The 27225-nt window shown below is 40.2% G+C and overlaps 1 protein-coding gene and 2 pseudogenes across 1 annotated transcript; all 3 read right to left on the minus strand.

Annotated features, from left to right (window-relative positions):
* Window positions 1-222: 222 nt before the first annotated feature.
* Window positions 223-803, minus strand: LOC122680485 (annotated as a pseudogene).
* Window positions 804-6972: 6169 nt separating this feature from the next.
* On the minus strand, window positions 6973-7557 carry LOC122704637 (RNA polymerase II subunit A C-terminal domain phosphatase SSU72-like). Its single transcript, XM_043919527.1, has one exon. It carries the CDS (start codon window positions 7555-7557, stop codon window positions 6973-6975), a length of 585 nt encoding a protein of 194 aa, XP_043775462.1.
* Window positions 7558-17679: 10122 nt separating this feature from the next.
* Window positions 17680-18656, minus strand: LOC122702388 (annotated as a pseudogene).
* Window positions 18657-27225: the final 8569 nt, after the last annotated feature.

Here is a 27225-nt window from a genome sequence, read left to right on the forward strand (position 1 = left end):
GAAAGGACTTTGATGCCTACTTACAGTTCGTGTTCTGTTTGCCATGAAACCTTTTTATCCTCCACTTTTTGCCTGAGTGGGATGCACCTGAAAAAAAAAATCATATAGACAGCTTTTAATATAAAAGAACTTTGAAGACCCTTCTCAGAGAAAATATCCATTAGCCCAAAAGTCTATACTAAAGTTCTTACTGACAAGGGAGCTGAAAACCACCTAAGATCTTTAGTAGAAGCAGACCATGTGCAAAAAGCTCCTTCCTGTTTTCTGCTTTGCTGCCTGGAGCAGCTCGGCCAGACTGCTTTGCATGTCATCAGCCTGCTGGAGACCCTGGCAGAGCTCACAGATGATCGAAGCACCAAGGCTGGCTGCCTTCAGCGTGTCCTTTGTATCCAAGTTGATCACATGCACAGGCTGCCAGGTATTCTGTTCTCTATCACACAGATCTATCACTACTATTTTATACACTCTCTCAGCACAGGTGAAGATGACATCAAAGGGATCTGTGCACTCTTGAAATCATTTTGGACAAGGCTTAATTATCTCATTTCTCCCCAACATGTGAAACACCCCACTGCTGCTATAGCATACCTGGTCTTTGAGGAGAAGGTCCTTGCGTATCTACTCATATGTGGTGGAGAAATCATAGACCACGGGGAGGGTGCCAGTCCTGGGAATGCCACACAGGATCCCACTCCAAAAGACCTGAAATTGAATCCTTTCATCTCGAGGATGCTTTGGGTTTCCATGCTCCTGTTCATGTTGCTCATACAGACCATGGCCATGTTGAATGGGGAGGAGGGCATGATGGTGGCCACTTGAGACTCCAGCTGCATGGGTGGGCTTCAAGGTCCAAGGGAACTCTGAAACCAGGGAGATGAGCACCTGGGTCCAGCTCTTGCAACTAGTATAGTGTCAAAGAACAGAGACCAAGTTTATATGCAGTCACCACAATGAGGTGGGTAGAGAACTCTTGACTGATAAGTGGGTTAACTCTTAAATGGGTTTGGATAGTGAATTTGGACTGGAGAACTAGATTCAGTCATCTGAACAATCTGGTGTTAAATCATCTTTAACATCTAATATTGGACAAGGGTGTGGTTACCCTGTGGCTGTGTTTTGAAATCTCCACTTATGATAGAAATGCAAAGAGGCAAAATGGTTGTCTGAGGAGGCCTTACAAATAGCTGTGAAAAGAAGAGAAGTGAAAGGCAAAGGAGAAAAGGAAAGATATACCATTTGAATGCAGAGTTCCAAAGAATAGCAAGGAGAGATAAGAAAGCCTTCCTCAGTGATCAGGGCAAAGAAATAGAGGAAAACAATAGAATGGGAAAGACTACAGATCTCTTGAAGAAAATTAGAGATACCAAAGGACATTTCATGCAAAGATGGGAACAATAAAGGACAGAAGTGGTATGGACCTAACATAAGCAGAAGATATTAAGAACATGGCAATAATACACAGAAGAACTATACAAAAAAAGATCTTCATGACCCAGATAATCACAATGGTGTGATCACTCAACTAGAGCCAGGCATTCTGGAATGCAGGCCTTAGGAAGCATCACTATGAACAAAGCTAGAGGAGGGGATGGAATTCCAGTTGAGCTATTTCAAATTCTGAAAGATGAGGCTGTGAAAGTGCTGCACTCAATATGCCAGCAAATTTGGAAAACTCAGCAGTGGCCACGGGACTGGAAAAGGTCAGTTTTCATTCCAGTCTCAAAGAAGGACAATCCCAAAGAATGCTCAAATTACCACACAATTGCACTCATCTCACATGCTAGCAAAGTAATGCTCAAAATTCTCCAAGCCAGGCTTCAACAATACATGAACTGTGAACTTCCAGATGTTCAAGCTGGATTTAAAAAAGTCAGAGGAACCAGAGATCAGATTGCCAACATCTGCTGGATCATCAAAAAAGCGAGAGAGTTCCAGAAAATCATCTACTTCTGCTTTATTGACTACACCAAAACCTTTGACTGTGTGGATGATAACAAACTGTGGAAAATTCTTCAAGAGATGGAAATACCAAACCACCTCATCTGCCTCCTGAGAAATCTGTATGCAGGCCAAGAAGCAAGAGTTAGAACTGGACATGGAACAACAGACTGGTTCCAAATCAAGAAAGGAGTACATCAAGGCTGTATATTGTCACCCTGCTTATTTAACTTTTATGTAGAGTACATCATGAGAAATGCTGGGCTGGATGAAGCACAAGCTGGAATCAAGATTGCCGGGAGAAATATCAATAACCTCAGATATGCAAATGACACCATGCTTATGGCAGAAAGTGAAGAACAAAAGAGCCTCTTGATGAAAGTGAAAGGAGAGTGAAAAAGTTGGCTTAAAACTCAACATTCAAAAAATCAGAGCATCTGGTCCCATAACTTCATGGCAAACAGATGGGGAAACAATGGAAACAGTGAAGACTTTATTTTTTTGAGCTCCAAAATCACTGCAAATGGTGACTGCCGCCATGAAATTAAAAGACGCTTACTCCTTGGAAGAAAAGTTATGACCAACCTAGACAACATATTAAAAAGCAGAGACATCACTTTGCCAACAAAAATCTATATAGTCAAAGCTATGGTTTATCCAGTAGTCAAGTATGTATGTGAGAGTTGGACTATAAAGAAAGCTGAGCACCAAAGAATTGATGCTTTTGAACTGTGGTATTGGAGAAGACTCTTGAGAATCCCTTGGACTGCAAGGAGATCCAACCAGTCCATCCTAAAGGAAATCAGTCCTGAATATTCATTGTAAGGGCTAAGGCTAAAACTGAAACTCCAATACTTTGGCCACCTGATGCAAAGCACTGACTCATTGGAAAAGACCCTGATGCTGGGACAGATTAAGGCGGGTGGAGAAGGGGGTGACAGAGGATGAGATGGTTGGATGGCATCACCAACTCAATGGACATGAGTTTGAGTAAACTCCAGGAGTTGGTGATGGACAGGGAGGTCTGGCTACAGGAGGCCTGTTCATGGGACTGCAAAGAGTTGGACATGACTGAGCAACTGAACTGAACCTATGATATTAGGCAAAATGCCCAGACTACTCCCAAGCTTTTCAGCAGCCCTTCCAGTGACCTGAGAATGTGCATATGAAAAACATGTTTGAAATTTCCAAGCTTATACTTCATTCAATTACAAGAATTTTTCCATATTTCTCTCCTACAATTGATGCTATAGAATTGTAATTGTGTTAAATCACAGGAAGATACACATAGTTTTGTCCATAAAGTAATAAAATTATTCACCTGTGTAAAAAGGGAACTCCTGGAAAACATCCCTGCAGTATTTCAGGAGTTCCAAGAACACTGCCTATCCTCTATTTTATTTTCTTGAATTCATGATGATTCTCCAGGGACTGGAGCAGCCACCACTAACTTTCTCATGTCTTTAAGTAGAGAGCTGTCTGACCATTCTATATTGAAATACAGTAATTTTTAGTTCCATTCCTTTGTTAGTTTGCAGAATTGACAGAGCAAAGGATATTGGTCTAAAAACTATAAACAAGAGACCAAACAATAAGGAGAGACAGTCTTGTCCCTTCAAAATGGTGCAAGAGAAACATTCATTTAGTACATCACAGATTTTATGTCCCTGTGCCTCCAACAGTTAGAGTGATTGTCATATTCACAGTCCTACCTTAGAAAACATACTCAGTCTTCTCAAAGTGTGAATCCCAGAGCCAGGGCATTAACATCAACCTGTAATGTGTGATAAAGGCAACTTTGGACCCCAGATCACCAAATCAGAAGCTGTGGGAGTGGAGCCCAGAGGTCTGTCATGTACAAAGCCCTTCAGATGACTGCGATGGACACCATGACTTGAGAGCAACTGACTCAAAGCAGAAGTTTCTGAGCCTTGACTGGAACTTGGAAATCCCTGGGAATTGGTACAAAGAATGGCTTCAAGAATACAAGGGAAGCAGAACAATTGTAAGAGAAAAGTCTTACAAACACCAGGCATAAATGGATAAGTAGTCACAACTTAAATATAGTGTGAAATTTTATTACAGTCAGTGACCCAGACTTGAAGGGATCCTATAAGTCATGAAGAACTAGATCTTGGGCATGAACTGAATAGAGCAGATGGAAATGGATCAGGGCCTTATGGGCCTTCCCCACCATGTCCTCAGTCAGCCTTTATCTGTGAAAAAACTTTAGTCAAAAAATAACCTTAGGAACTTCCCTGGTAGTTCAGTGGTTACGAGTCTCTCTGCCTGTCCAGGGGGCACAGGTTTGATCCCTGGTCCAGGAAGATTCAACATGCCACAGGACAATATAACTCATTGGCCACAACTACTAAGCTGGCCTAACTGACAACTGCCCACCTAGAACTGGTGCTTCAAACCAAGAGAAACCTGCACACTGCAATGAAGAAAATCCACACAGAGCATGGAAGACCCAGCAGAGCCAAAAATAAAGAAAAAGAATAAGCTTAATCATAGAAGTGAGAAAAGGCAGAAACAAAGGAAAACAGTCTAACAAAACTAAATAATAGTTTAGTCACTAAGCATAGTTAAGTATCTTTCAGTTCAGTTCAGTCCAGTTGCTCAGTCATGTCTGACTCTTTGCAACCCCATGAATTGCAGCACGCCAGGCCTCCCTGTCCATCACCAACTCCTGGAGTTTACTCAAACTCATGTCCATCGAGTCGGTGATGCCATCCAGCCATCTCATCCTCTGTCATCCCCTTCTCCTCCTGCCTCCAATCCCTTTCAGCATCAGGGTCTTTTCCAATGAGTCAACTCTTTGCATGAGGTGGCCAAAGTACTGGAGTTTCAGCTTCAGCATCCAGTGAACACCCAGGACTGATCTCCTTTAGGATGGACTGGTTGGATCTCCTTGCAGTCCAAGTGACTCTCAAGAGTCTTCTCCAAACGACAGTTCAAAAGCATCAATTCTTCGGCGCTCAGCTTTCTTCACAGTCCAACTCTCACATCCATACATGACCACTGGAAAAACCATAGCCTTCAATAGATGGACCTTTGCTGGCAAAGTAATGTCTCTGCTTTTAAATATGCTATCTAGGTTGCTCATAACTTTCCTTCCAAGGAGTAAGCATCTTTTAATTTCATGGCTGAAATCACCATCTGTGGTGATTTTGGAGCCACAAAAAATAAAGTCTGATGCTGTTTCCCCACCTATTTCCCATGAAGTGGTGGGACCAGATGCCATGATCTTAGTTTTCTGAATGTTGAGCTTTAAGCCAACTTTTTCACTCTCCTCTTTCACTTTCATCAAGAGGCTCTTTAGTTACTCTTCACTTTCTGCCATAAGGGTGGTGTCATCTGCTATCTGAGGTTATTGATATTTCTCCCGGCAATCTTGATTCCAGCTTGTGCTTCATCCAGCCCAGCATTTCTCATTATGTACTCTGCATATAAGTTAAATAAGCAGGGTGACAATATACAGCCTTGACGTACTCCTTTCCTGATTTGGAACCAGTCTGTTGTTCCATGTCCAGTACTAACTGTTGCTTCCTGACCTGCATACAGATTTCTCAAGAGACAGGTCAGGTGGTCTGGTATTCCCATCTCTTGAAGAATTTTCCACAGTTTATTGTGATCCACACAGTCAAAGGCTTTGGCATAGTCAATAAAGCAGAAATAGATATTTTTCTGGAACTCTCTTGCTTTATCGATGATCCAACAAATATCAGCAATTTGATCTCTGTCTCCTCTGCCTTTTCTAAATACAGCTTGAACATCTGGAAGTTCATGGTTCACATACTGTTGAAGCCTGACTTGGAGAATTTTGAGCATTACTTTGCTAGCGTGTGAGATGAGTGCAATTGTGCAGTAGTTTGAGCATTCTTTGTGACTGCCTTTCTTTGGGATTGGAATGGATTGGAATGAAAACTCACCTGTTTTAGTCCTGTGGCCACTGCTGAGTTTTCCAAATTTGCTGGCATATTGAGTGCAGCACTTTCACAGCATCATCTTTCAGGATTTGAAGTAGCTCAACTGGAATTCCATCCCCTCCACTAGCTTTGTTCATAGTGATGCTTTCTAAGGCCCACTTGACTTCACATTCCAGGATGTCTGGCTCTAGGTGAGTGATCACACCATCGCAGTTCTCCCTTAAGTGCTGTAGATAATATTCTGAGACATATCCTGTGAGCTATCTTGTAGATACTGAAACACCTGCCCTGTGGACTAACTACAGAATGACTAGGTATTTGCCATGACATTTGCTGTTTTTGTTTGCCATGACATTCGCTGTTTTTGTTGTTTAGTCACTAAGTTGCTAAGACTCTTTTGTAACTTTATGGACAGTAGCTGCCAGGCTTCTCTGTCCATGGGATTTTTCAGGCAAGAGTACTGGAGTGGGTTGCCATTTCCTTCTCCAGGGAATCTTCCTGACCCAGGGAATGAACCTGTGTCTCTTGCATTGCAGGCAGATTCTTTACCACTGAGCTACCAGACTGGCCCCATCCATGATATAAGCTTCCACAATTTTGAAAATGCTCATAAGGTTAGAGGAACAAACCAACCATAGAACTGAAGATTAACTGGACTTAAAAAATCAAGATGATGCTGATCAAATCAGCTCATGACCAATGTCAAGACGACTGTCATAGCTGTTTCTGCATGTGGCCCCCTCCCTCTGTCTATAAAAATTCTTGCCCACTGATTGTCAGAGGGGCAGAGTCAGTCTTTGGAGAGAAGTCTGTCCCCCTCCCTGAACCACCACTCCCCTGCCCCCTCCACCTGGTTGCCAGGATGCAAAATAAACTTTCCTTTCCACTAAACTTGCCTCTTTATTGGCTTTTGAACAGTGAGCAGCCAGAACCCACTTTCAGTTACAAAACTCTAATCAAAATCAGAGGGGAGGACTATGTTTCGAAAGGATTTAGGAAACACTTTAAGCCAACCTTGAAGACTAGCACACAAATTGGTGCCAAATAATGTGACCAAGGTAAAGAGAGAAGGCCGAGAGTCAGCCATGGTTTGCTCTCTTCCTCAGTAGAAGCAGACCGTGTGCAGAAAGCTCCTTCCTGTTTTCCTCTCCGCTGCCAGGAGCAGCTCAGCCAGACTGCCTTCCATGTCCTCTGCCTGCTGGAGGCGTTCGCAGAGCTCGCAGATGATCAGAGACCCCAGGGTGGCGTCCTCCAGGTTGTCGTCCATGTCCACGTTGATCACGTGCACAGGCTGGCAAGTCTCCTGCTCTTGGGCCCACAGCTCTTCTATCACCCGGTCATAGACACTCTCCTCGCAGGTGAAGATGACATCAAAGCGATCTCTGCACTCTTGAAATCTTTCTGGGCGAGGCTTGATTCTCTCGTTTCTTCCCAAGATGTGCAAGATGCCGTTGCTGGTATAGCGTTCTCGGTCTTTGCGCGCAAGGTCCTTGCGCATCTCCTCGTAGGTGGTGGAGAAATCGTAAACCACAGGGAGGTTGCGTGCGGTTCCTGGGAGCCTGACTCGGGATCCGGCCCCAAAAGACCTGACACTGAAACCTTTCTTCCTGAGAATGCGGTGGGCCTCCATGCTCCTGTTCATGTTGCTCATGCAGACCACAGCCACCTTGAGCGGGGAGAAGGACATGGCGGGGGCCACTTGGGACTCCAAGCAGATAAGTGGAATTCTGAGGCTGAGGGGACTCTGAAACTTGGGAGAGGATGGCCTGGGCCCAGCTCTTCCAGAGTATTAGTGTCAAAAAACAGAACGTTTTTATACGGAGGCACCAGCCCTTGATGAGTGGAGATCTCTTGATTGGTGATTGGGTTAAATCTTGAGTGACTGGGTTTTTGTTTTGTTTTTCCGGTGTAAAGTTTATTGAATTATACTTACGTATGTACACATATCCATAGAGAACATATCCACAGAAACTCAAGAGCCCCCTCAGGCCACCTTTTCGCCTGAGTGATTGGGTTTGGATAGTGGGTGCTGAACAGAGAACGTAATCCAATCACCAGAACAATCCAGTGACTAAATCACCCGACTTCTACCTCAAATTTGTGCCTACCCCCAACAGCCATCACAGAGCATTTTGCAGTCTCCAGTTAACCCCTTCATTGCTTGTGCATATGGTGCTAGTTTTGTTTTTAGACAAAGCCAGTAGGCTACTCACAGACTTGAAATTTTCAATCCTATATCTAATTTAATGACACAAAACATCACTATGGTTATTCTATAGCTTTTCTCATATTGTTGATACTTCAGAAGTGTTACTGTGTTAAATTGTAGGAAGATATCCTCATTTCTGCTCCTAAATTTATAAGATTATTCACCAGAGTCAAATCCACCTCTGGAAACATTTCTGCTGATAGTTTTTCACAAGTTACAAGAACACTTTTGTTTTTGCCCATTGACATTTTTTCAATTCATAATGATTCTAGAGAGAGTTGATCAAACTCAGTGTCCTTTAGCACATCTCAAGTACTGCTCTGAGCATTCCCTACTCAGTATATAAAACATTTAAGTACTACTCTTATAACCATATGTATAATTGTTTAATCAAATAATAGAGAAAAAAACTGTGACTAAGACACTGATCAGGAAGATAATCCTTTTACTGCAAAAGGGTGCAAGAGAAATAGCTAATTGTTAATTGATTCAATCTGATTGTAAATATATCTCATCATGAGAAAAGCAGAAATGATTAGATCAAATAAACCACTAAATCTCAGCAACACTGTGGCCACCTAATGAGAGTTGTTTTTTTCTGTCTTATACACTATTATTTAATTCCTTACATTTTTTATTTAATTTTTTAACACCCAAAACACTTTTTATTGGGGAATAGCCGATTAAAATGTTGTGATAGTTTCAGGTGAACAGCTAAGGGACTCAGCCATATATATACATATATCCATTCTCCCTCCCCCATCCAGGCTGGCACATAACATTGAACAGAGTTCCAAGTGCTATACAATCGATTTTTGTTGGTTATACATTTTAAATATAGCAGTGTGTACACGACCTTCCCAAAGTCCTTAACTATCCCTTCCCCTCTGGCAACAAAGAAATAATTTTCTAAGTCTGTGAGTCTCTGTCTGCTTTGTAAGTAAGTTCGTTTGTATCATTTCTTTTTAGAGTCCAGATATAGGGGATGTCATATGATATTTCTCCTTCTCTATCTGACTTACTTCACTCAGTATGACAATTTCTGTCCATCTATATTGCTGCAAATGGAATTATTTCATTATTTTTAATGACTGTATAATATTTCATTATATATGTGTGTATATATTATATTATATATATTTATTTATTTATATGTACATTATATATATATATATATATAGACACACACACACCACATGTTCTTTATCCATTCTTCTGTCGATGGACTTTTAGATTGTTTCCATGTCTTGGCTATTGTAAGTAGTGCTGCAATGAATATTGGGGTGCATGTATCTTTTGGGGCCATGTTTTTCTCTGGATATATGCCCAGGAGTGGGATTGCAGAGTCATATGGTAGCTCTGGGTTTCCCTTGTGGCTCAGTGGGTAAAGAATCCACCTGCAATGCGGGAGACCTGGGTTCAACCCCTGGGTTGGGAAGATCCCCTGGAGAAGGGAAGGGAAACCCACTTCAGTATTCTTGCCTGAAGGATTCCATGGACAGAGGATCCTGGCAGGCTATAGTCCATGGGGTCGCAAAGAGTCGGGACTGAGCAACTAACACCGTGGTAGGTCTATTTTTAATTTTTAAAGGAACCTCCATACTATTCTCCATAGTGGCTGTACCAATTTACATTCCCACGAACAGTGCAGGAGGGTTCCCTTCTCTCCATACTCTCTCCAGCATCTGTTTGCGGGTTTTGTTTTATTGTTGTTGTTGTTATTGTTGTTTTGATGATAGCCATTCTGACCGGTGTGAGGGGATATCTCACTGTAGTTTTGATTTGCATGTCTCTAATAACTAGCAATGTTGAACATCTTTTCATGCACCTCTTGGCCATCTGTATGTCCTCTTTAGAGAAATGTCTATTTCAGTCTTCTGCCCATTTTTTGAGTGAGTTGTTTGTTTTGATGCTATTAAGTGTCATAAGCTGTTTGTAAATTTTGGAGACTAATCCCTTATCAGTCACATCATTTGGAAATATTTTTCCCAATCTTCGGATTGTCTTTTTGTTTTGTTTATTGTTTCCTTTGCTGTGCAAAAGCCTTTAAGTAGGTCCCATTTATTTTTGCTTTTATTTCCATTATTCTGGGAGATGGATTAAAAAAGATGTTGGTGTGATTTATGTCAGAGGGTGTTCAGCCTATGTTTTGCTCTAAAAATTTTATAGTGTCTGGTCTAACACTTAGGTCTTAAATCCATTTGGAGCTTATTTTTGTGTATGGAGTTAAGGAATGATCTATTTCATTTTTTTTAACATGTAGCTGTCCAGTTTTCCCTGCATCATTTGTTGAAGCAACTATCTTTCCAATATTATGTAGTCTTGCCTCCTTTGTCATAGATTAATTGACTATAGGTGCATGGGCTTATTTCTGGGTTTTCTATCTTGTCCCATTGATCTACATTTCTATTTTTTGTGCCAGTATCATACTGTTTTGATTCCTGTAGCTTTATAGTACAATGGGAACCCAATGGAGGTTTTTAATACCTAGATCTGGCCCTGTGATTTTGCAAAGTGAATGAGAGATGAAACTGACCAGAATTTTACAATTATCTCAGGGATCAGCTCAACTAGGTGAACTCTAAAATGTTACAACACTGAAGTGAACTGTTCATGATTTGCCCAGAAGTCTATTTTAAAATTTTTAACTGACATTCAAGGCAACTTTACCTATAACTGTAATATTGTTGCACTAAGATACAGTTGGATATTCTTGAAATGAAACTATAAATCATAAGATTGTGCAAATTTGGCCCCATAATTCATAAAACTTTTCACCAGTACAAAAGTCACATTCTGGACTACATCCCTACTGATCATTTATTAGTGTTTCAGCAACACAGAATTTTCTGTATTTCATATTTGGAAGGAGAACCAAAATCTTCTTGGTATTAGTAAGAAAGTGCTCCAAAATGGAACCAAGAAGCCACTGCTGGAGTAGGACTTCTCCATGTCTCAGTCTCGACTAAGTGTGATGAACTCATGCAGAACATCTGCCAGATACTCAAGATACTTACTGGAGCCTTGTCCTAAAAAGAATTTGTGAAAGCAAATCTACCTATTGGTAATGACTGTGAAATATCTCATGATATGTTAAGGACAAATATTGATAATTTCTTTTTTTAATTTTTTTATTGAAGTATAGCTGAGAGAAGGAAATGGCAACCCTCTATTCTTGCCTGGTGAGTCCCCGTGGACAGAGGAACCTGTTGGGGTGTCTATGGGGTTGCAAAGAATTGGACAGGACTTAGCAACTAAACAACATAATTGATTTACAATGTTGTGCCAATCTGCTGTATAAAGTGATTCAGCAATACACATATATACATTTTTATATTCAACTATGGTTTATCACAGGATATTCAATAGAGTTTCCTGTGCTAATCATTAGGACTTTGTTGTTTATCCATTCTAAATGCAATAGTTTTCATCACCAACTCCAAACTCCCAGTCCATCCCTCTCCCTTCCCCCTTCCCCTACGCACACACAAGTCTGTTCTCTATGACTAGGAGTCTGTTTCTGTTTTGTAGATACGTTCATTTCTGTCATACTTTAGATTCCACCTGTAAGTGATACCATAATCTTTCACTTTGACTTATTCTCTAAGTATGAAAATCTCTAATTGCACCCATGTTGCTGTAAATGGCATTTTTCCTTATTTTTAATGGCTGAGTAGTATTCAGTTGTATCAATGTTCACATCTTCTTTATCCATTCATCTGTCAGTGGACATTTAGTTTGTTTCCATGTTTTGGCTGTTGTGGACAGTGCAGCTATGAATATAGAGATGAACATATTGATGTATTGTTATATTGTTAATTATAGTTTTGTCTGGGTATATTCCCAGGAGTGGGATTGCAAGAAAATCAGGAATTGGTAAGAGCTTCTGCCTACTTTCATGCTTTCAAATTCAGCTTTATGTGAGTATTTGCACCTGCTGTGCTGTGCTTAGTCACTGTGTGACCCCATGATCTGTAGCTCGACAGGCTCCTCTGTCCATGGGGATTCTCCAGGAAAGAATAATGGAGTGGGTTGCCATGCCCTCCTCCAGGGATCTTCCCAACCCAGGGGTCAAATCCAGGTCTCCTGCAATGCAGACTGAGTCATTACCATCTGAGCCACCAGGAAAGCCCAAAAGTACTGGAGTAGGTAGCCTATCCCTTCTCCAGGGGATCTTCTTGACCCAGGAATTGAACCAGCTGAGCTACCCAGGAAACCCAAACATTTGCATACAGAAATGCAATACATTTAAAATTATTTTCATTTTCATATGTCTTAAGTTTTAAGTGAATATTATATACTTATAAATTATAAAAATACCAAACAAAAAGGAAAGATAAACATATGACTTTACACTTGTGCAGGGACAATATCTATGAAGCAACACACTATATTTTAATGCTTCTCTTATGGGAGGTGGTTGTGAATTGCTAATTTTCCTAAGTCATTATACCCTCTAAAGCACTGTTTCTCCAAGTGGATTCCCCAGACCACTAGCTTTAGCATCAAGTAGAAACTTGAGGAAAATGTAAATATGGACCCCAGACCTACTAAGTCAGATACTCTGGGGGTGGAGCCCAAATCTATGTTATGAAAATCCCCCCAGGTGATTCTGTGCCCACCAGTGCTTGTGGACAACTGCCTGAGGCAGGCATTTCTGAAAATACAAAGTCCTATCTTTACTTCTTAGGTACACAACTATACATTAGAAGTTTCTGAAGAGTTTTAACAATCGTTAGATTCAGGAAAATTTTAAATCCTGGTGTCTGCTGGTGGGAACTAGATAGCAATAGTTCCTCAAACTAGCCAGGTGGATATAACATACAACCAAAGTTGAGAATCTTTTACCTTAAGCAATGTTACTTAAATCACCTGTATTCAAATAACCTAACAGGTTCTTTTAGGATCATCCTAACATGCAATTTCTGATTTATTAATCCAGAGTGAGATCCAAGAATATATACTTCCAACAAACTCCCAGAGGATGCCACAGCAGCTAGACTGAGAACCTACTTTGAAGCCTAAAGCCCTAAAAGTTGTACAAAGGAAAGTCAATACCAGGACACTTCAGGTCTGAGGGTTAATGGACTTTCAAATTCTGTATCTTAAAGGAAATGTCTTCCATTCCCAGATTTTGCATACCTGATGTGCCCTCAAGTCTCTGCTGCTGCTCTGCCCCATTCCACTCGAGAATCTAAACAGATAAGGAAAGGAAAGCTACCTGCAAAACACACATCTGATCAAGTGTAACTCATGCTTAAATACTTTAATGGCTTCCTTGTTTAACAAAAAATGAAAACGGTTCTAATCTTACCTGTTAGAAAGACATGCTGGGGATCTTTTAGTCCTTTCATTTCCTTGAAGGTAGCAGTCTCTGTCTAGCCTCAGTATCTTTGTACAAGCTGTGTTCTCTCCCCTCAAAGTTCTCTGTCTCGACCTCCATCTACAAACACCTTCTAAGTAATCTATTCAGCTGTTAGATCAAACCTAAACTCATTTCCATCCAAGAAACTTATGTTCCCTCCCAGTCCCACATAGCTTTTCCTTTGAGATCCCAAAGCACTCAAAAGTGCCTACACTTGTATGAAAGCTGATTATTATTTTAATTCCTCAATGGATTGAAATACCTGAAAGATAGGGATTGTAAGTGCTTAGGCTTACTTCCTTCCCTGGTGGCTCATTGGTAAAGAATCCACCTGCCAATGCAGGAGACCCGGGTGTGATCCCTGGGTTGAGAATATCTCCTGGAGGAGGAAGTGGCAACCCATTCCGGTATTCTCACCTGGAAAATCCCGTGAACAGAGGATCCTGGAGGGCTACAGTCGATGGGGTCGAAAAGAGTTGAACACAACTGAGCACGCACGCATCTTACCTAACACCCAGCATAATGTCGAGCTCATAAAGTCGTCCAATAAATACTTGTTGAATTGATTGATTAAAAGTGAGTTTTTTCTAATTCTAATAAGCTGAAATAGCACATATATTCTTCTTAGCAAAAATTTGAGATAGATTTTGTACTAAAACCTATTTACTTAAGTATCTTTTTTTGTAATGGGAAATGTAGCAGCAAGAATTGATCAAATGCCTATAATAATTTGACACATTGCTGACACTGCCAGTGTCCAAAATTTGAGTCTACTTAATTTGAATCTAAGTACACACACCAAATCCTAAGGGTCAAATCACCATAATTTACTTTCTTTATTCAAAGTCAGATCATGGCTTATTAACATTCTCAAACAGCCACTGTGAATATCAGCTAATGTCTAAATCTCTAGTGTGAATAGTGCTTTGTTGTTTAGTCACTAAGTCGTGTCTCTTTTCGACCTCATGGACTGTAGTCCACCAGGCTCCTCTGTCCATGGGATTTCCCAGGCAAGGATACTGGAGTGTGTTGCTATTTCCTTCTCCAGGGGATTTTCCCAACCCAGGGATCAAACCCGCATCTCCTGCATTACAGATAGATTCTTTACCACTCAGCCACCCTCCTCTACCTGCTTAAGGTCTCTGCCTGAGCCTAAACATTAAACTGACAGGAGACAGATGAAGCAGACAGAAAAGTGTACAAGATCTATTCAATATTTACCTGTATATGAGGACCTTCACAACTGAATGAAGCCCTAAATAAATGACCAGACCAAAAAGCTCTCATATTTTTAAGACAAAGAAATAATAATAAATTTGTGATGAAGTGTCAAGACACAGGGCTTTGAGTGAGGCACAATAAGTTATAAGGAAGTGACTAGAGAATATATGGTACAGAAGGCAGGAACAAGGGGAGATAAGAATTATTTTGTCAAACTTGTTTTTTCAGACCCATTTCAGCATGGCTTCCCAGTCTCTGCAAACAAGGACGGTCTGCTGCTGCTGCTACAGGGAGGTCACCTTTCTCCTGGGAAATTGTATGGGCTGTTTTTAAGTAGAAAAAGTGGTCAGAGAGCCTCCATGTCATTCACTGTTTTTCAAGCACCCCTGGAGAAGGGAAAGGCTACCCACTCCAGTATTCTGGCCTGGAGAATTCCATGGACTGTATAGTCCATGGGGTCGCAAAGAGTCGGACATGACTGAGTGACTTTCACTTTCAATTTCTCTTTCACTCCAAATAATCATTATTTCAAAGTGACCTATTTGGGAACGGCAAGTCCTGAGCTCCTTCATATTCAAGGCCTTTCCTGGATCACCTTGCCTGTCTCTTAAGGACCCTCTCTTGCCCCTCATATTCTACTTCTCAGACTGCCTACTTGCTATTCCCAAGTCCTTTGACCTGGGAAACTTGCTACTGGTCAACACTCAGCACAGGAATCAGCTCCTATAGGACGACTCCTCTCACTCCCAGCTAGGCAGAGTGACTGTCCTTTGTCTCACAGTGTTCCACAGCGTTGTCTACATAATTTATCACAAGACATTTTAATTGCTAGCTATTTTGTCTGCTATAATGTATGGCCTTCCTAAGAGAGGGGGAATATGATATATATTTCTATATATCCATATTTTAGCTTAGATCTGGTAAGTTATAAAGTGGGTGTCCATTAATGTTTGTTGAGTCACTCCTTTTATTTACAAGTTTTAGTTTATTTGTTTATGGTGTGATTATTGAGAAATATGGGCTTTACTGGTGGCTCAGACAGTAAAGAATTTGTCTGCAATGCTGGAGACCCTGGTTCGATCCCTGGGTCAGGAAGATCCACTGGAGAAAGGAATGACTACCCACTGAAGTATTCTTGCCTGGGGGATCCCATGGACAGAGGAGCCTGGCAGGCTAGAGTCCATGAGGTCACAAAGAGCTGGACATGAGTGAGAGACTAACAGTACCATGACTACACTACTGAGAAGTATATTCTAAATATGTGGTAATCCTGAGTGTTTTCATACAAAAGCTTGAATCCATTTATACAGTTAACCCTTTCCATACCTGTGGTAGCTGGGATGGCTTGGTTGTTTCTAAGCAAGTAGCAGGGGCATGGAGGTGGGATGACATTTGGGTTTGTGGGCACTATTCAGGCTGAAGTACAGATTCGAAGGCCCAAAGTAGGTGAAGAGAAAATTCAGATGTGAGACAACTTCTTAAAGCACTTTTCTTGGGTGTTACCCTGGATTGCCACTTCACCCTGAATTCATGGCCATTTTTGTCCTTGTCCTGCCTTTGTGTTACGTGCAAAGAGACTTTGTGGGAGTTGTGTGAGCTCCACCTCTATGGAATGTCTTTCCTGGGCACAATTATATCAGTTCTTTCAAAGGGAATGGTTACCCTTGGGTTCATGCAATGGTTCTGGTCATATTCCCTGTGTGTCTAGCACAGACTCTATTCTATCCTCTAATATAACATGCTGCTGAAGAAGGAACCAGGAATAATGCATGTTGTAGTTCCTACATTCAGAAGTTGTTTACAATCAGGCAGCTGAATAGACTGTCATGGATTTCCCCTGCCCAAAAGTCAGTGTGCTGCCAGTGTACTCTCCTTGGTTAAAAATAGGAGCCACATTTCCTGTGTTCACAACCAGTACCCTACAGACATTTCTCCTTTTCTTTTCAGATATTAAGACTTACTCTTATGATTCACAACTTACTGATGTAAGTCATGGACAAGTTAGATAATGGCACACACAAAAATGCTTTCACTAATATAATTCCACTTTTTCTAAATGTACGACTACATAGGTGTCTGCCTATACTTATGAGCAGGCTTCCCAGGTGGCTCAGTGGTAAAGAATCCATCTGCCAATGCGGGTAATACAGAAGATACAGGTTGAACCCCTGGGTCAGGAAAATCTCATGGAGAAGGCAATAGCAACCCACTCCAGTATTCTTGCCTGGAGAATCTCATGGATAGAGGAGCCTGGCAGGCTACAGTCCATAGGGTTGCAAATGCCAGACACAACTAAGTATGTATGCACATATTTATGGACATGTTCATTTTTTAATCATCTTAATACCAAATTATTTACCTATCTAGTGGCTGTGTTTAGGGGAACTCTTTTTGTTCCTTCTTCATTTAGCTATAATTTACCAATATAAAGTTTATACTTCTAAGGCATACAATGTATTATTTTGATATATTTATTTTGAAATGATTAAGAAATCAAGCCAATTAACATATTCTATACACTTAACTACAATTTGTGTCTGTATGTGATGAGAAAACTTAAGATAAAACCTCTTAAAATTTCAAATATATAGTATAGTTAACTATAGTTACAATGCTATCCATTACATCTCTAGAAGTTATTCATCTTGCATAACTGACAAATGTACCCTTTGTATGTGACTGTCCAGGGATGTCACAAGATGTCTCAAAGGGTGAAAAACTCAGTGAGAAATAGTTGAATAAACTTAAACCAGAACACTGTATTTATTTCCTCTATTACCAAATCAAGCTAGAGACATGAAAGATGCATGGCTTTGGAAATTCACAGGCTCTGCATAAGACATAGCATGCTCAATCAAACATGGTATTACTTTCTCTGTTGATTTGACTGCACAAGATGTAAGTCCCAGAACCTTCTTGGAAAACTTCCACTGGAATAGAATTCACTGTTTCCTAGTATCCAATTTACCACTAGGGTTTCCACCCACCAATTCTACAGCTCACATCATAGATACCTACAAAAGCTGAAAATTCTGTTCATCCTCCAAAGTTATCTTTGCCTTGGAAAAAAATATGTGAGCCACCTGCTCCAGATTTGCTTGGTCTTGATCCCATAAATGATGGGGTTCAGCACAGGTAGAGTCAGAAAGCAGACATTGGTCAACAAGATGTGGATGTGAGGCGGAATGTGCCGACCAAACCTCTGAGTCAGGGTTGTGAAGATTCCAGGCCCATAAAAGAGAATGATGATGCAGACATGGGAGCCACACGTGTTGAGAGCCTTGTGACAAACGTCTTTGGAAGGGATGTGGAAGACAGCATGCAGAATCAGAATGTAGGAAACAAAAAATTAATAGGACATCTAAGACCACTGTTGACATTATGACAGAGAGTCCATTCCAGATGTTCACTCAATGTCATTACAAGCATATTTGGCCAAGTCAGTGTGTTCACAAAATTGTGTGGGATGACATTATTTTGACAGAAAGTCAATATTTTCAAAAGAAATATCATGGGGGAAAATCATACAATAACTTCTCAGAAAGATGATAACACCAATTTTCCCAATCAGTGTGTGTGTAAGAATAGTGGTATATCTCAGAGGGTAGCATATGACAATGTAGAAGTTAAATGGCTTCACCAGAAAAATCCCTCACTCAGAATGAAGGTGAAATGGACGAAAGAGCTGGGTGATGCAGCGATCCAGGAAGATCCACCCAACACTGAACCAGAAGATATCCAAGACCTGAGGGACTGTGCATGTGGAGAGGACAATGTCTGCTCCAGAGAGCAAGCAGAGGAAGAGGTACGTGGGTTCATGGAGGCGCCATTCCATGAAGATAATGAAGATCAGCAGGCTGTTCCCAAGCAGGGCGATGACATAGGAAATGAAGAAGGGATTGAAGATCCACATATGCTAGTCATCAAGGCCAGGGTTGCCCAGCAAGCAAAAGACTATGTGGCTAACACTAGTGTGGTTTAAAGAAAGCATATATGTAGAGACTACCAGAGACATCACCTCAAACTCTCCGACAGAGATGAAAATTCAGATTTTCCTGGAATATACTTTGTGAAGTCACAAAGACTTTTGGCATATCTCACACTCTTCATCTTCTGTGAACACGCAAAAAAGAAACATGAAAAGCCAGTAGGGTATATTCTGTGCCTCAGTGAGTGATAGTCTAACTAAAAGTTATGCACATCTCCAGGGTACGGAGAGATGGGACTCTTCTACACTGCTGGTGAGAATATAAGTTTGTACAACTGCTATGGAGAACAGTGTGGATATTCCTTCAAAAAGCTAAAAACAAAGCTACCATATAACCCTGCAATCCCATTCCTGGGCATAAATCTGGAGAAAAAACACCATCCAAAAGGATACATGCACCCCAATATTCCTTGTAGCACTGTTTACAATAGCCAAAACATGGAAGCAGCCTAAATGTCCATCAACAGAGAAATGGATAAAGAAGATGTTGTACATATATTTAGTGGAATATTACTCAGCCATTAAAAAGAATGAAATAATGTCACTTATAGCACATGGATGGACCTAGAGATTGTCATCCTAAGTGAAGTAAGCCAAACAGAGAAGGAAAAATAAAACATGGTATCACTTATATCATAATCTTAAATGATACAAATGAACTTATTTACAGACAGAAACAGATTCACAGATTACAGAATGAATTTATGGTTTCTGGGGAGAAAGGGAACTATCACATTGTTAATCAGCTGTGAAAGGAAAGTGAAAGTGAAAGTCACTCTGTCATGCCTTACTCTTTGTGACCCCACGAGCCATACTGTCCATGGAATTCTCCAGGCCAGAATACTGGAGTGGGTAGCCTTTCCCTTCTCCAGGCGATCTTCCCAACCCAGGTCTCTGGCATTGCAGGCGAATTCTTTACCAGTTGAGCCAAAAGAGAGGCCCAAGAATACTGAAATGTGTAGCCTATCCCTTCTCCAGGGGATCTTCCTGACCCAGGAATCAAACCGCAGTCTCCTGCATTGCAGGTGGATTCTTTACCAACTGAACTATGAGGGAAGCCCATTAATCAGCTATACTACATTATAAAATTTAAAACTTTAAAATAAGAATTAAAATATTTTAAAAGTCTACTTTTAAAAAGATATGCATATCTTCAGATAATCATATAAAGCACATCACTGTATATATTTCTCTTACAAACAAAGGATTATGAATATACAAAGTGTGAAAGTGTTAGTCACTCAGTTGTGTCCAACTCTTTGTGACCCCATAGACTATGGCCTGCCAGGCTCCTCTGTCCATGGAATTCTCCAGGCAAGAATACTGGAGTGGGTTGCCATTACCTTCTCCAGGGGATCTTCCTGATCCAGGAATCGAACCCAGGTCTCCTGCATTGCAGGCAGATTCTTTACCTTCTGAGCCACCAGGGAAGCCCATGAATGTACAAAGGAAACCATTATATGTATCTGAGAATGCTATAACAAGAGGTTTCTTGAACTTGAACTTGAACTTCACCTTGTATTGGTTAGTTTATTATAAGGAGAATGGAAAGAAGAGGAAGCAATAGTAAAAAGTGGATATTCAAATTGAAATACCACATGTTTGTGAACCCCATTTGTTGAGATCCAGGAGGCTGTGCATAGGAATACTGAAAAGAGCAGGGTAGGTTGGAAGCTGTGAATGGACAGGCAATTATTGGGGGAAGAATGAAACAAAGGAAATTTTATAGAATGGGGCCAGGCAAAGATGTCAAAAAGCTCAGTGTGAAGATTTGCCTCTTCCATTGTTCCCCTAATGAAGTTAGAGTGACCTTGGTCTGACAAAAGTTCAGCCTAAATGCTCACACTCAAGGCTCTTCCCTCACAGTTCTCTTCTCATACCTGCCTGAGAAGTCCTGGTCCACTTCCCAAGTCCTGCCTTAGGAGTCTAGGATAGACCTCTGTCATTGTCAGGGCTCTTATCATATTGGCAGAAGGGTCTTGAGTCTAAGTCAATATCTGTTTTGTTTTCTCATGTCTGGCCCAATTATTAGACACTTGTCATATGTTAGATCACTTTGCATTCTTTATAGACCTTCATTAACCTCAGCTGCCTATACACTCTGCACCTCCCTCCCTAAACTTTACCCTCCACATGGACTGGGAGCAACCAGTTGGATGCCTTGGTCTTTGCCAGGCTTTCTGCACATATGTCAATAGCCTCCAAGAGGCCTGTCCCCTCTGACATGTCTGGAACATAAAACAAGCCCAGTCTTTACCTTGGTCCTGGAACCACCCCACCCTCGGGCATCTAACTCACTCACCAGCCTTTCCTGAGTCTTCAGGAACAGACATAAGATTGATGATGAAAGTCAGCTTGCTGGGGTCCAGACATTTAGGCTGTTTATTCTCTGTCAGGAGAGCCCTTGAGGGAAGCACTTACGTCAGAGCCCCAGGGAGAGTTTTCTCCACCAGCCTTGTCACCTCCCAAATAGCCTAGATCCACTGCTCAGTTCATCCATGCACAGCTCAGCCTTTCCCTCCTGTTTCTTCTCCTGTTCTCTCCACATGCTCTACTCTCCACCCCACACTCAGTGTTTATACTTAGGATGTTTTCCTACAAAAAACCCACCCCAGCAAAACCAACTTTGCTACAGTCTTGTTTAATACTTACAATGCCATTAAATATTGAGATAAATTAATGAAAATTAAAGTTATTTTCAATCTGCTATATCAATGCCTACAATTATTATGTAAAGATTATTTTCAAATTTTTGTCCTTCATATAAGGATGATTTGAATTATGTTTATCCCTAGAGTCATCATAAGATCCATATTTTGGAGTTATATATCATGAGTCTTCATTTTTTCCTGAGGGTATGAAGATGTCCATGCACAATTTGTAGAAACCTTGTGATTCTTGACATTTGTGACATATTTCATTTCATTTGCCAGCCTAGATTATCATTCCATTTACTGCTTATTCACCAAAAATTCACATTTATGAGTGTTCAGGGGGGGAAATGCTAATGCTTTTTGTGTATTCTTTTAAAGTAGTTTTACCTGCTCACTGTGAATGCATACATAAACTTTTTAACTTAAAAATAACTTTATGTTCAATAAATTATCCAAGTACTCTTGTGCATTATTGTTTCTCAAGACAGAGGTTGAAATTAATATCAACTTCAAAAAAAATTGTGTTTTGTTATAACTACACACAGCTTTTTCATAAACCAATTCTAAATCCCATAACTGTACCTTTTTTATTTGTTTGGTCAGACACCCCTATATTGTTCAGTGTCCCTTACTGAAATGTGTAAAATAAAACTTGACTTTACTGAACTGCAGGTTTATTTCTGGGGCTCTTACTAATTGGGCCATTGTCACTAATCTCCAACTTCTCAACCCAGTATTTTACCCAAGTTTAATTGTTTTTGACAGCCAGACATTGCCCTGAGCACTGTGATCATGTACTTCCAGCCACAGGAGAAATAAAAATCATTAATTTTGCTGAAATAAACTTTACAGAAATAGCTCCGCTAGATAAAAACTTGAGCAAAATTTTAATTCATACTCATGTCTTAATTTAACAATTTTTGTTTACTTGTCTTCTGTGTAATAAAACACATAAATGATCCTAATATCTATGATGTGTATTTTCTTAACCTTCATACATATATGACCTGGTCAGGAACAAGTTGAATATATACTGTCTAGTCTCAAGAAACTCTCCTCTATGAAAAATACTCTTAGGAATTTTTTTAACCCACGTGTTATTTGGACGTGTTAATATTTTGTTTAATCTCTTAAGTATTAAGATATTTTCATGCTAACTTTCTGTTTTTTATTTCTGATCTAAGAATATACTTTACTAGATTGATGTTTTTAAAATATGTTAAGATGTGCTTTATGGCCCAGAATGATGTCTAGTCTGGCAAATATTCTATGTGAGCTTGAAAATAATCTTTGTTCTGCTATGATTGACAAGACTCTTCCACAATTGTCTACTAGATCAAGTTAGTTCATAGTTTTGTCCTGACAACTAAATTTTCATGGATTTTTGGACTGCCTGGTTTATCAAAGTCAAAGAAAGATGATAATGCCTCCAACTATAATAGTGGATTGATTTGTCTCTTTCTTCATACAGTTTTATCTGGTTTTGGCTCACATATTTTGACCTTCTGTTTTCAAGAACATATACATTTCAATTGTTATGTCTTCTTGAAGAATCAACCATGCTGTCATTATACAATACACTTCTTTATTCCAGATAATCTTCATCATTCTGAAGTGTGCTTTATCGCAAGTAAACAGAGCTACCTCAGCTTTCTTTTGTTTAGTGTTTGCAAGGTATATCTTACTCTATCATATTATTTTTAACTCATCTGATTCTTTACAGTTGAGATAGGTTTCTTGTAGACAATATACAGATGGGTTTTTCTTCACTGTGGTAAAAAAAAAATGAGATCTACTTTCTTAGCTGAATTTTAAATACACAGTACAGTGTCATTAACTCTAAGCACATGTTGTTCATGAGATCTCTTAGAACTTTTTCATCCTGTATGACTGGAACTATAGCCCATTGAACAGCAATTCCCCATTCCCCTCTTCCCAGTGCCTGACAACCAACATTCTACTTTCTGTTTCTATGAGTTTGACTATTTAGACACATCATATAAGCAAAATCATGCAGTATTAGTCCTCCTATGACTGGCTTATTCCACTTAGCATGGTGTCCTTGAGATCCATTCATGTTTTTACAAATGGAGAAATTTTCTTCTTTCTCATGAATGAATAATATTCCCGTGTGTGTGTGTGCACATGCGTGTGTGTGTGTGTGTACCACATCCCCCTTATGCATTCATGATACATGGACACCTATGTTATTTCCATATATGGCTATAATGCTGCAATGAACATGACAGTACAGATATCTCTTTAAGGTTCTGATTTCAATTATTTTGGCTAGACATCCAGAAGTGGGTCTGCTAGATCATCTAGTAGTTTTATTTTTAATTTTCGAGGACCATCCATACTATTTTCCACAGTGACTGAACTAACTTACGTTTCCAACAATAGTGCACAATGTTTCACTTTTACCCTCATCCTCACCAAAGTTTGACCTTTCTTTTTTATTAAATAGCCATTTAAGCAAGTGTGAATTGACTAATGAATGTCTTTTTTATTTTGATTCATTGATGATTAGTAATGTTGAGAACCTTTACATGGACCTTTGGCCATTTGTATATCTTCTTTGGAAAAATGTCTATTCAGCCCATGAGCCCATTTTTAAATCAGGTTGTTTGGATTTTTTTTGCTATTCAGTTGGACAAGTTCCCTGCATATTTTGGATAATAACCTCTTACAAGATATGTTCTGCAAAAAATTTTCTCTCATTCCATACTTTGATATTTTTTCATTTTGTTAGGTGTTTCTTCTGCTGTGCAGAGCATTTGAGTTGATATAGTCTCACTTTTGATTTTTGCTTTTGTTATTTGTGATTTTAGTGCCATACATTAAAACTCATTGCCATGACCAGCTCAAGGAGTTGTTTCTCTGTTTTCTTTTAGGAGTCTTATGGTTTGGGTTTGATCTTTAATCCATTTTGAGGGGATTTTTTTTTTTGAGTGATGTGAGATAACAGTACAGTTTCATTTTTTTTTCCTCCTAATTATCCAGTTTTCCTAATACCATTTATCATGGAGTCTATCTTTTCCTCATTGACTGTAGATGACCATACATGTAAGAGTTTATTTCTGGTGTCATCAATGAGGCCTGTGTGTTTGGAGTGAGTCACTCCTGCTCACATCTTAGGGAACAAAGTAGAAATGACTGAAATTGGAAAAGAAAAGCATTACCGCTGGCATGCAAAACCATTATATTTAGAAGGTTATTCTAGAAGTAGAAAGTTTACTCTGTATTGGCTAGTGTACTTTCCTTCATTGACCAATGCCGACATTCAGAAGTATATTTGGAACATTAACTACTATTAAGCACCACGTTACAACCTGGGGATGCAGAAAATTTTGGGAAACTTCCAGAATCCTAGAGACTTCAGGTTGACAGAGAAGCAAATTTTAAGTTGGTGATTTTAGAAAACTGGAGACAAATGTTGATTCTCTCTGAGGAAAGTTATCTGAGGAAAAACTATCTCAGTACTGTTATATCTTAGGCTGATGAACACTGTATCTTCCATCCCAGGTTACCTATCTTGCTTACTCTGCTTTTACTTTGAGTTGAGAAAAATCAGCTCCTATTTCCATCCTCCCACCAATGAAAAAAATTGTTCTACCCTTAGACTTACTGGTCAAGGGAGCCCAGTCACTGGCCTTGACACACAAAACTCTAGAGCATAAGGCTGCTCAGCGAGGAGGAAGAAGCTGAAAAGTCACATTTCTACACACACAGGGGCTTGAAACACAACAGATGATTGTGCTAATGGTGGTCATGTGTTAGGATAAAAGGGAAAAAAAGGAAGTGTCTGTGTCTGTTTTTAATTTTAGGGAAAGACCAAAGCCTTGGAACCCAGGGTTATTTGGCAGGTTGTTCTTCTGAGAGAGCAACTTTGGTCTAGTACATGTTCATCCTAGATTCCTCCTAGAAATCTGCTTCAAATGCCTCCCCTGACATCTGCTTAAGAAAACCTAAAAGTCTCCTCTTTCCATCCCCTGCCCTGGGAACCCCAGCAAAGACCCCAGTCATTCTCAGGACTCTTCATATTTGCAATGACATATCTGCAGTCTAAGTAAGTATCTCCAGCCTGGTAGAATTAATAGCATACCTCTCATTTTTTGGAAGGTGTCTCTTTATTTACAAAATTTCAGGAACATCAGACAGACGATATACTCCCACCTCCCTTCCCAGATCTCACCCTCCACTTCAGCTATAATAACTAGATTTGGACTTCCTTGGTGGTCCAGTGGTTAAGAGTCCACCTGCCAAGGCAGGAGACACAGTTTCAATCCCTGATCTGGGACGATCCCACATGCCGGGGAGCAACTCAGGTCCTGAGCCACAACTACTGAGCCTGGACTCTAGAATCCCGGAGTTGCACCTACTGAGCCTGCCTGCTGTAACTACTGAAGCCCATGTGCCAAGAGCCTTTGCTCCACAACAAGAGAAGCAACCACAATGAGAAAGTGCGTACCACAACTGGAGAGTAACCCCCACTGGCCACAACCAGAAAAAGCAACATGTGCAACAACAAAGATCTAGTGCAGCCAAAAATAAATAAATAACCAGATCTGTGCCTCACTATCATTCCACACATACTAACAGCCTCCAGAGTCCTGCCTCCTCTTGCTTATCTGGAATGTACCTGCCCAGGCCTTTGGTTGTTGCTCAGACACTCAGTCATGTCTGACTCTGCGACCCCATGGACTGCAGCACACTTCCCTATCCTTCACCATCTCCTGGAGCTTGCTCAGACTCATGTCCATTGAGTTGGTGATCCCATCCAGTCATCTTATCCTCTGTTGTACCCTTCTCCTCCTGCCTTCAATCCTTCCCAGCATCAGGGTCTTTTCTAATGAGTTGGCTCTTTGCAACAGGTGGTCAAAATATTGGAGTTTCAGCTTCAACATCAGTCCTTCCAATGAACATTCAGGACTGATTTCCTTTAGGATGGACTGGTTTGATCTCCTTGCAGTACAAGGGACTCTCAAAAGTCGTTCTCCAACACCGCAGTTCAAAAGCATCAATTCTTCAGTGCTCAGCCTTCCTTATGGTCCAACTCCCACATCCATACATGACTACTGGAAAAACCACAGCTTTGACTATACGGGACCGGAGGCAATGATCTTAGTTTTCTGAATGTTGAGTTTTAAGCCAGCTTTTTCACTCAACCTTTACCTTGGTTCTTAAACCACTCCTATCTGCTGCTATCTAATTCACTCATTGCTCTTAGACTGAGTCTTCAGGAACAGACATTCAATTGGAGATGAAATTTACCTGGCTGCATGGTGGAATTTGGACTCTTGAGGGAAGCACTCGCACGAGGGCTCCAGGGAAAGAACTATCTCCACCAACCTTGCCCTCTTTCCAAATGCGCTGGTTCAATTTTTCCCCACTTCCTCTGGTTCCCTTTCTCTCTTGCTTATCTCTAGATGATATGATACAAAAATCATACACCATGTGAACCAGGCTTCCTACTGACTACTGTAGTACAACAGGAATATAAATACCCATAATTAAAATGGGCTCACAGTTTTTAAAATTTAATTCTTCATGGAAAGGATTAATGAAATTCACATGAGTTTCAAAGCCCAGAGTCACAAATACTGATGTTTATCTCTGTATCTAAGAGTCCATACACTTACTAACCTAGCAGTTAGTAGGAGACATGGGAGTCTTGATTGCCTTAGACACGTCTCTATTTCATTTGCCTAAGTATCTACTTTGCAGTCAAGATTCTTCACTTTTTCATAATTTTAAGCTTCATCTACATGGGCCTACACAGAGCTTTCAGTTTTTATTGTCCTTGAAATTCACTGAGATTTTTGAATATGGAAATTGATTAATTTTACCTCATTTGGATATACTCAGGAATTATTTCTTACAAAACCTTTTTCTCTCCTCTCATTTCAGTTGGAAAT

The sequence above is a fragment of the Cervus elaphus genome, chromosome 1, assembly GCF_910594005.1.
Source record: "Cervus elaphus chromosome 1, mCerEla1.1, whole genome shotgun sequence".
Taxonomy (NCBI): Eukaryota; Metazoa; Chordata; class Mammalia; order Artiodactyla; family Cervidae; genus Cervus; species Cervus elaphus.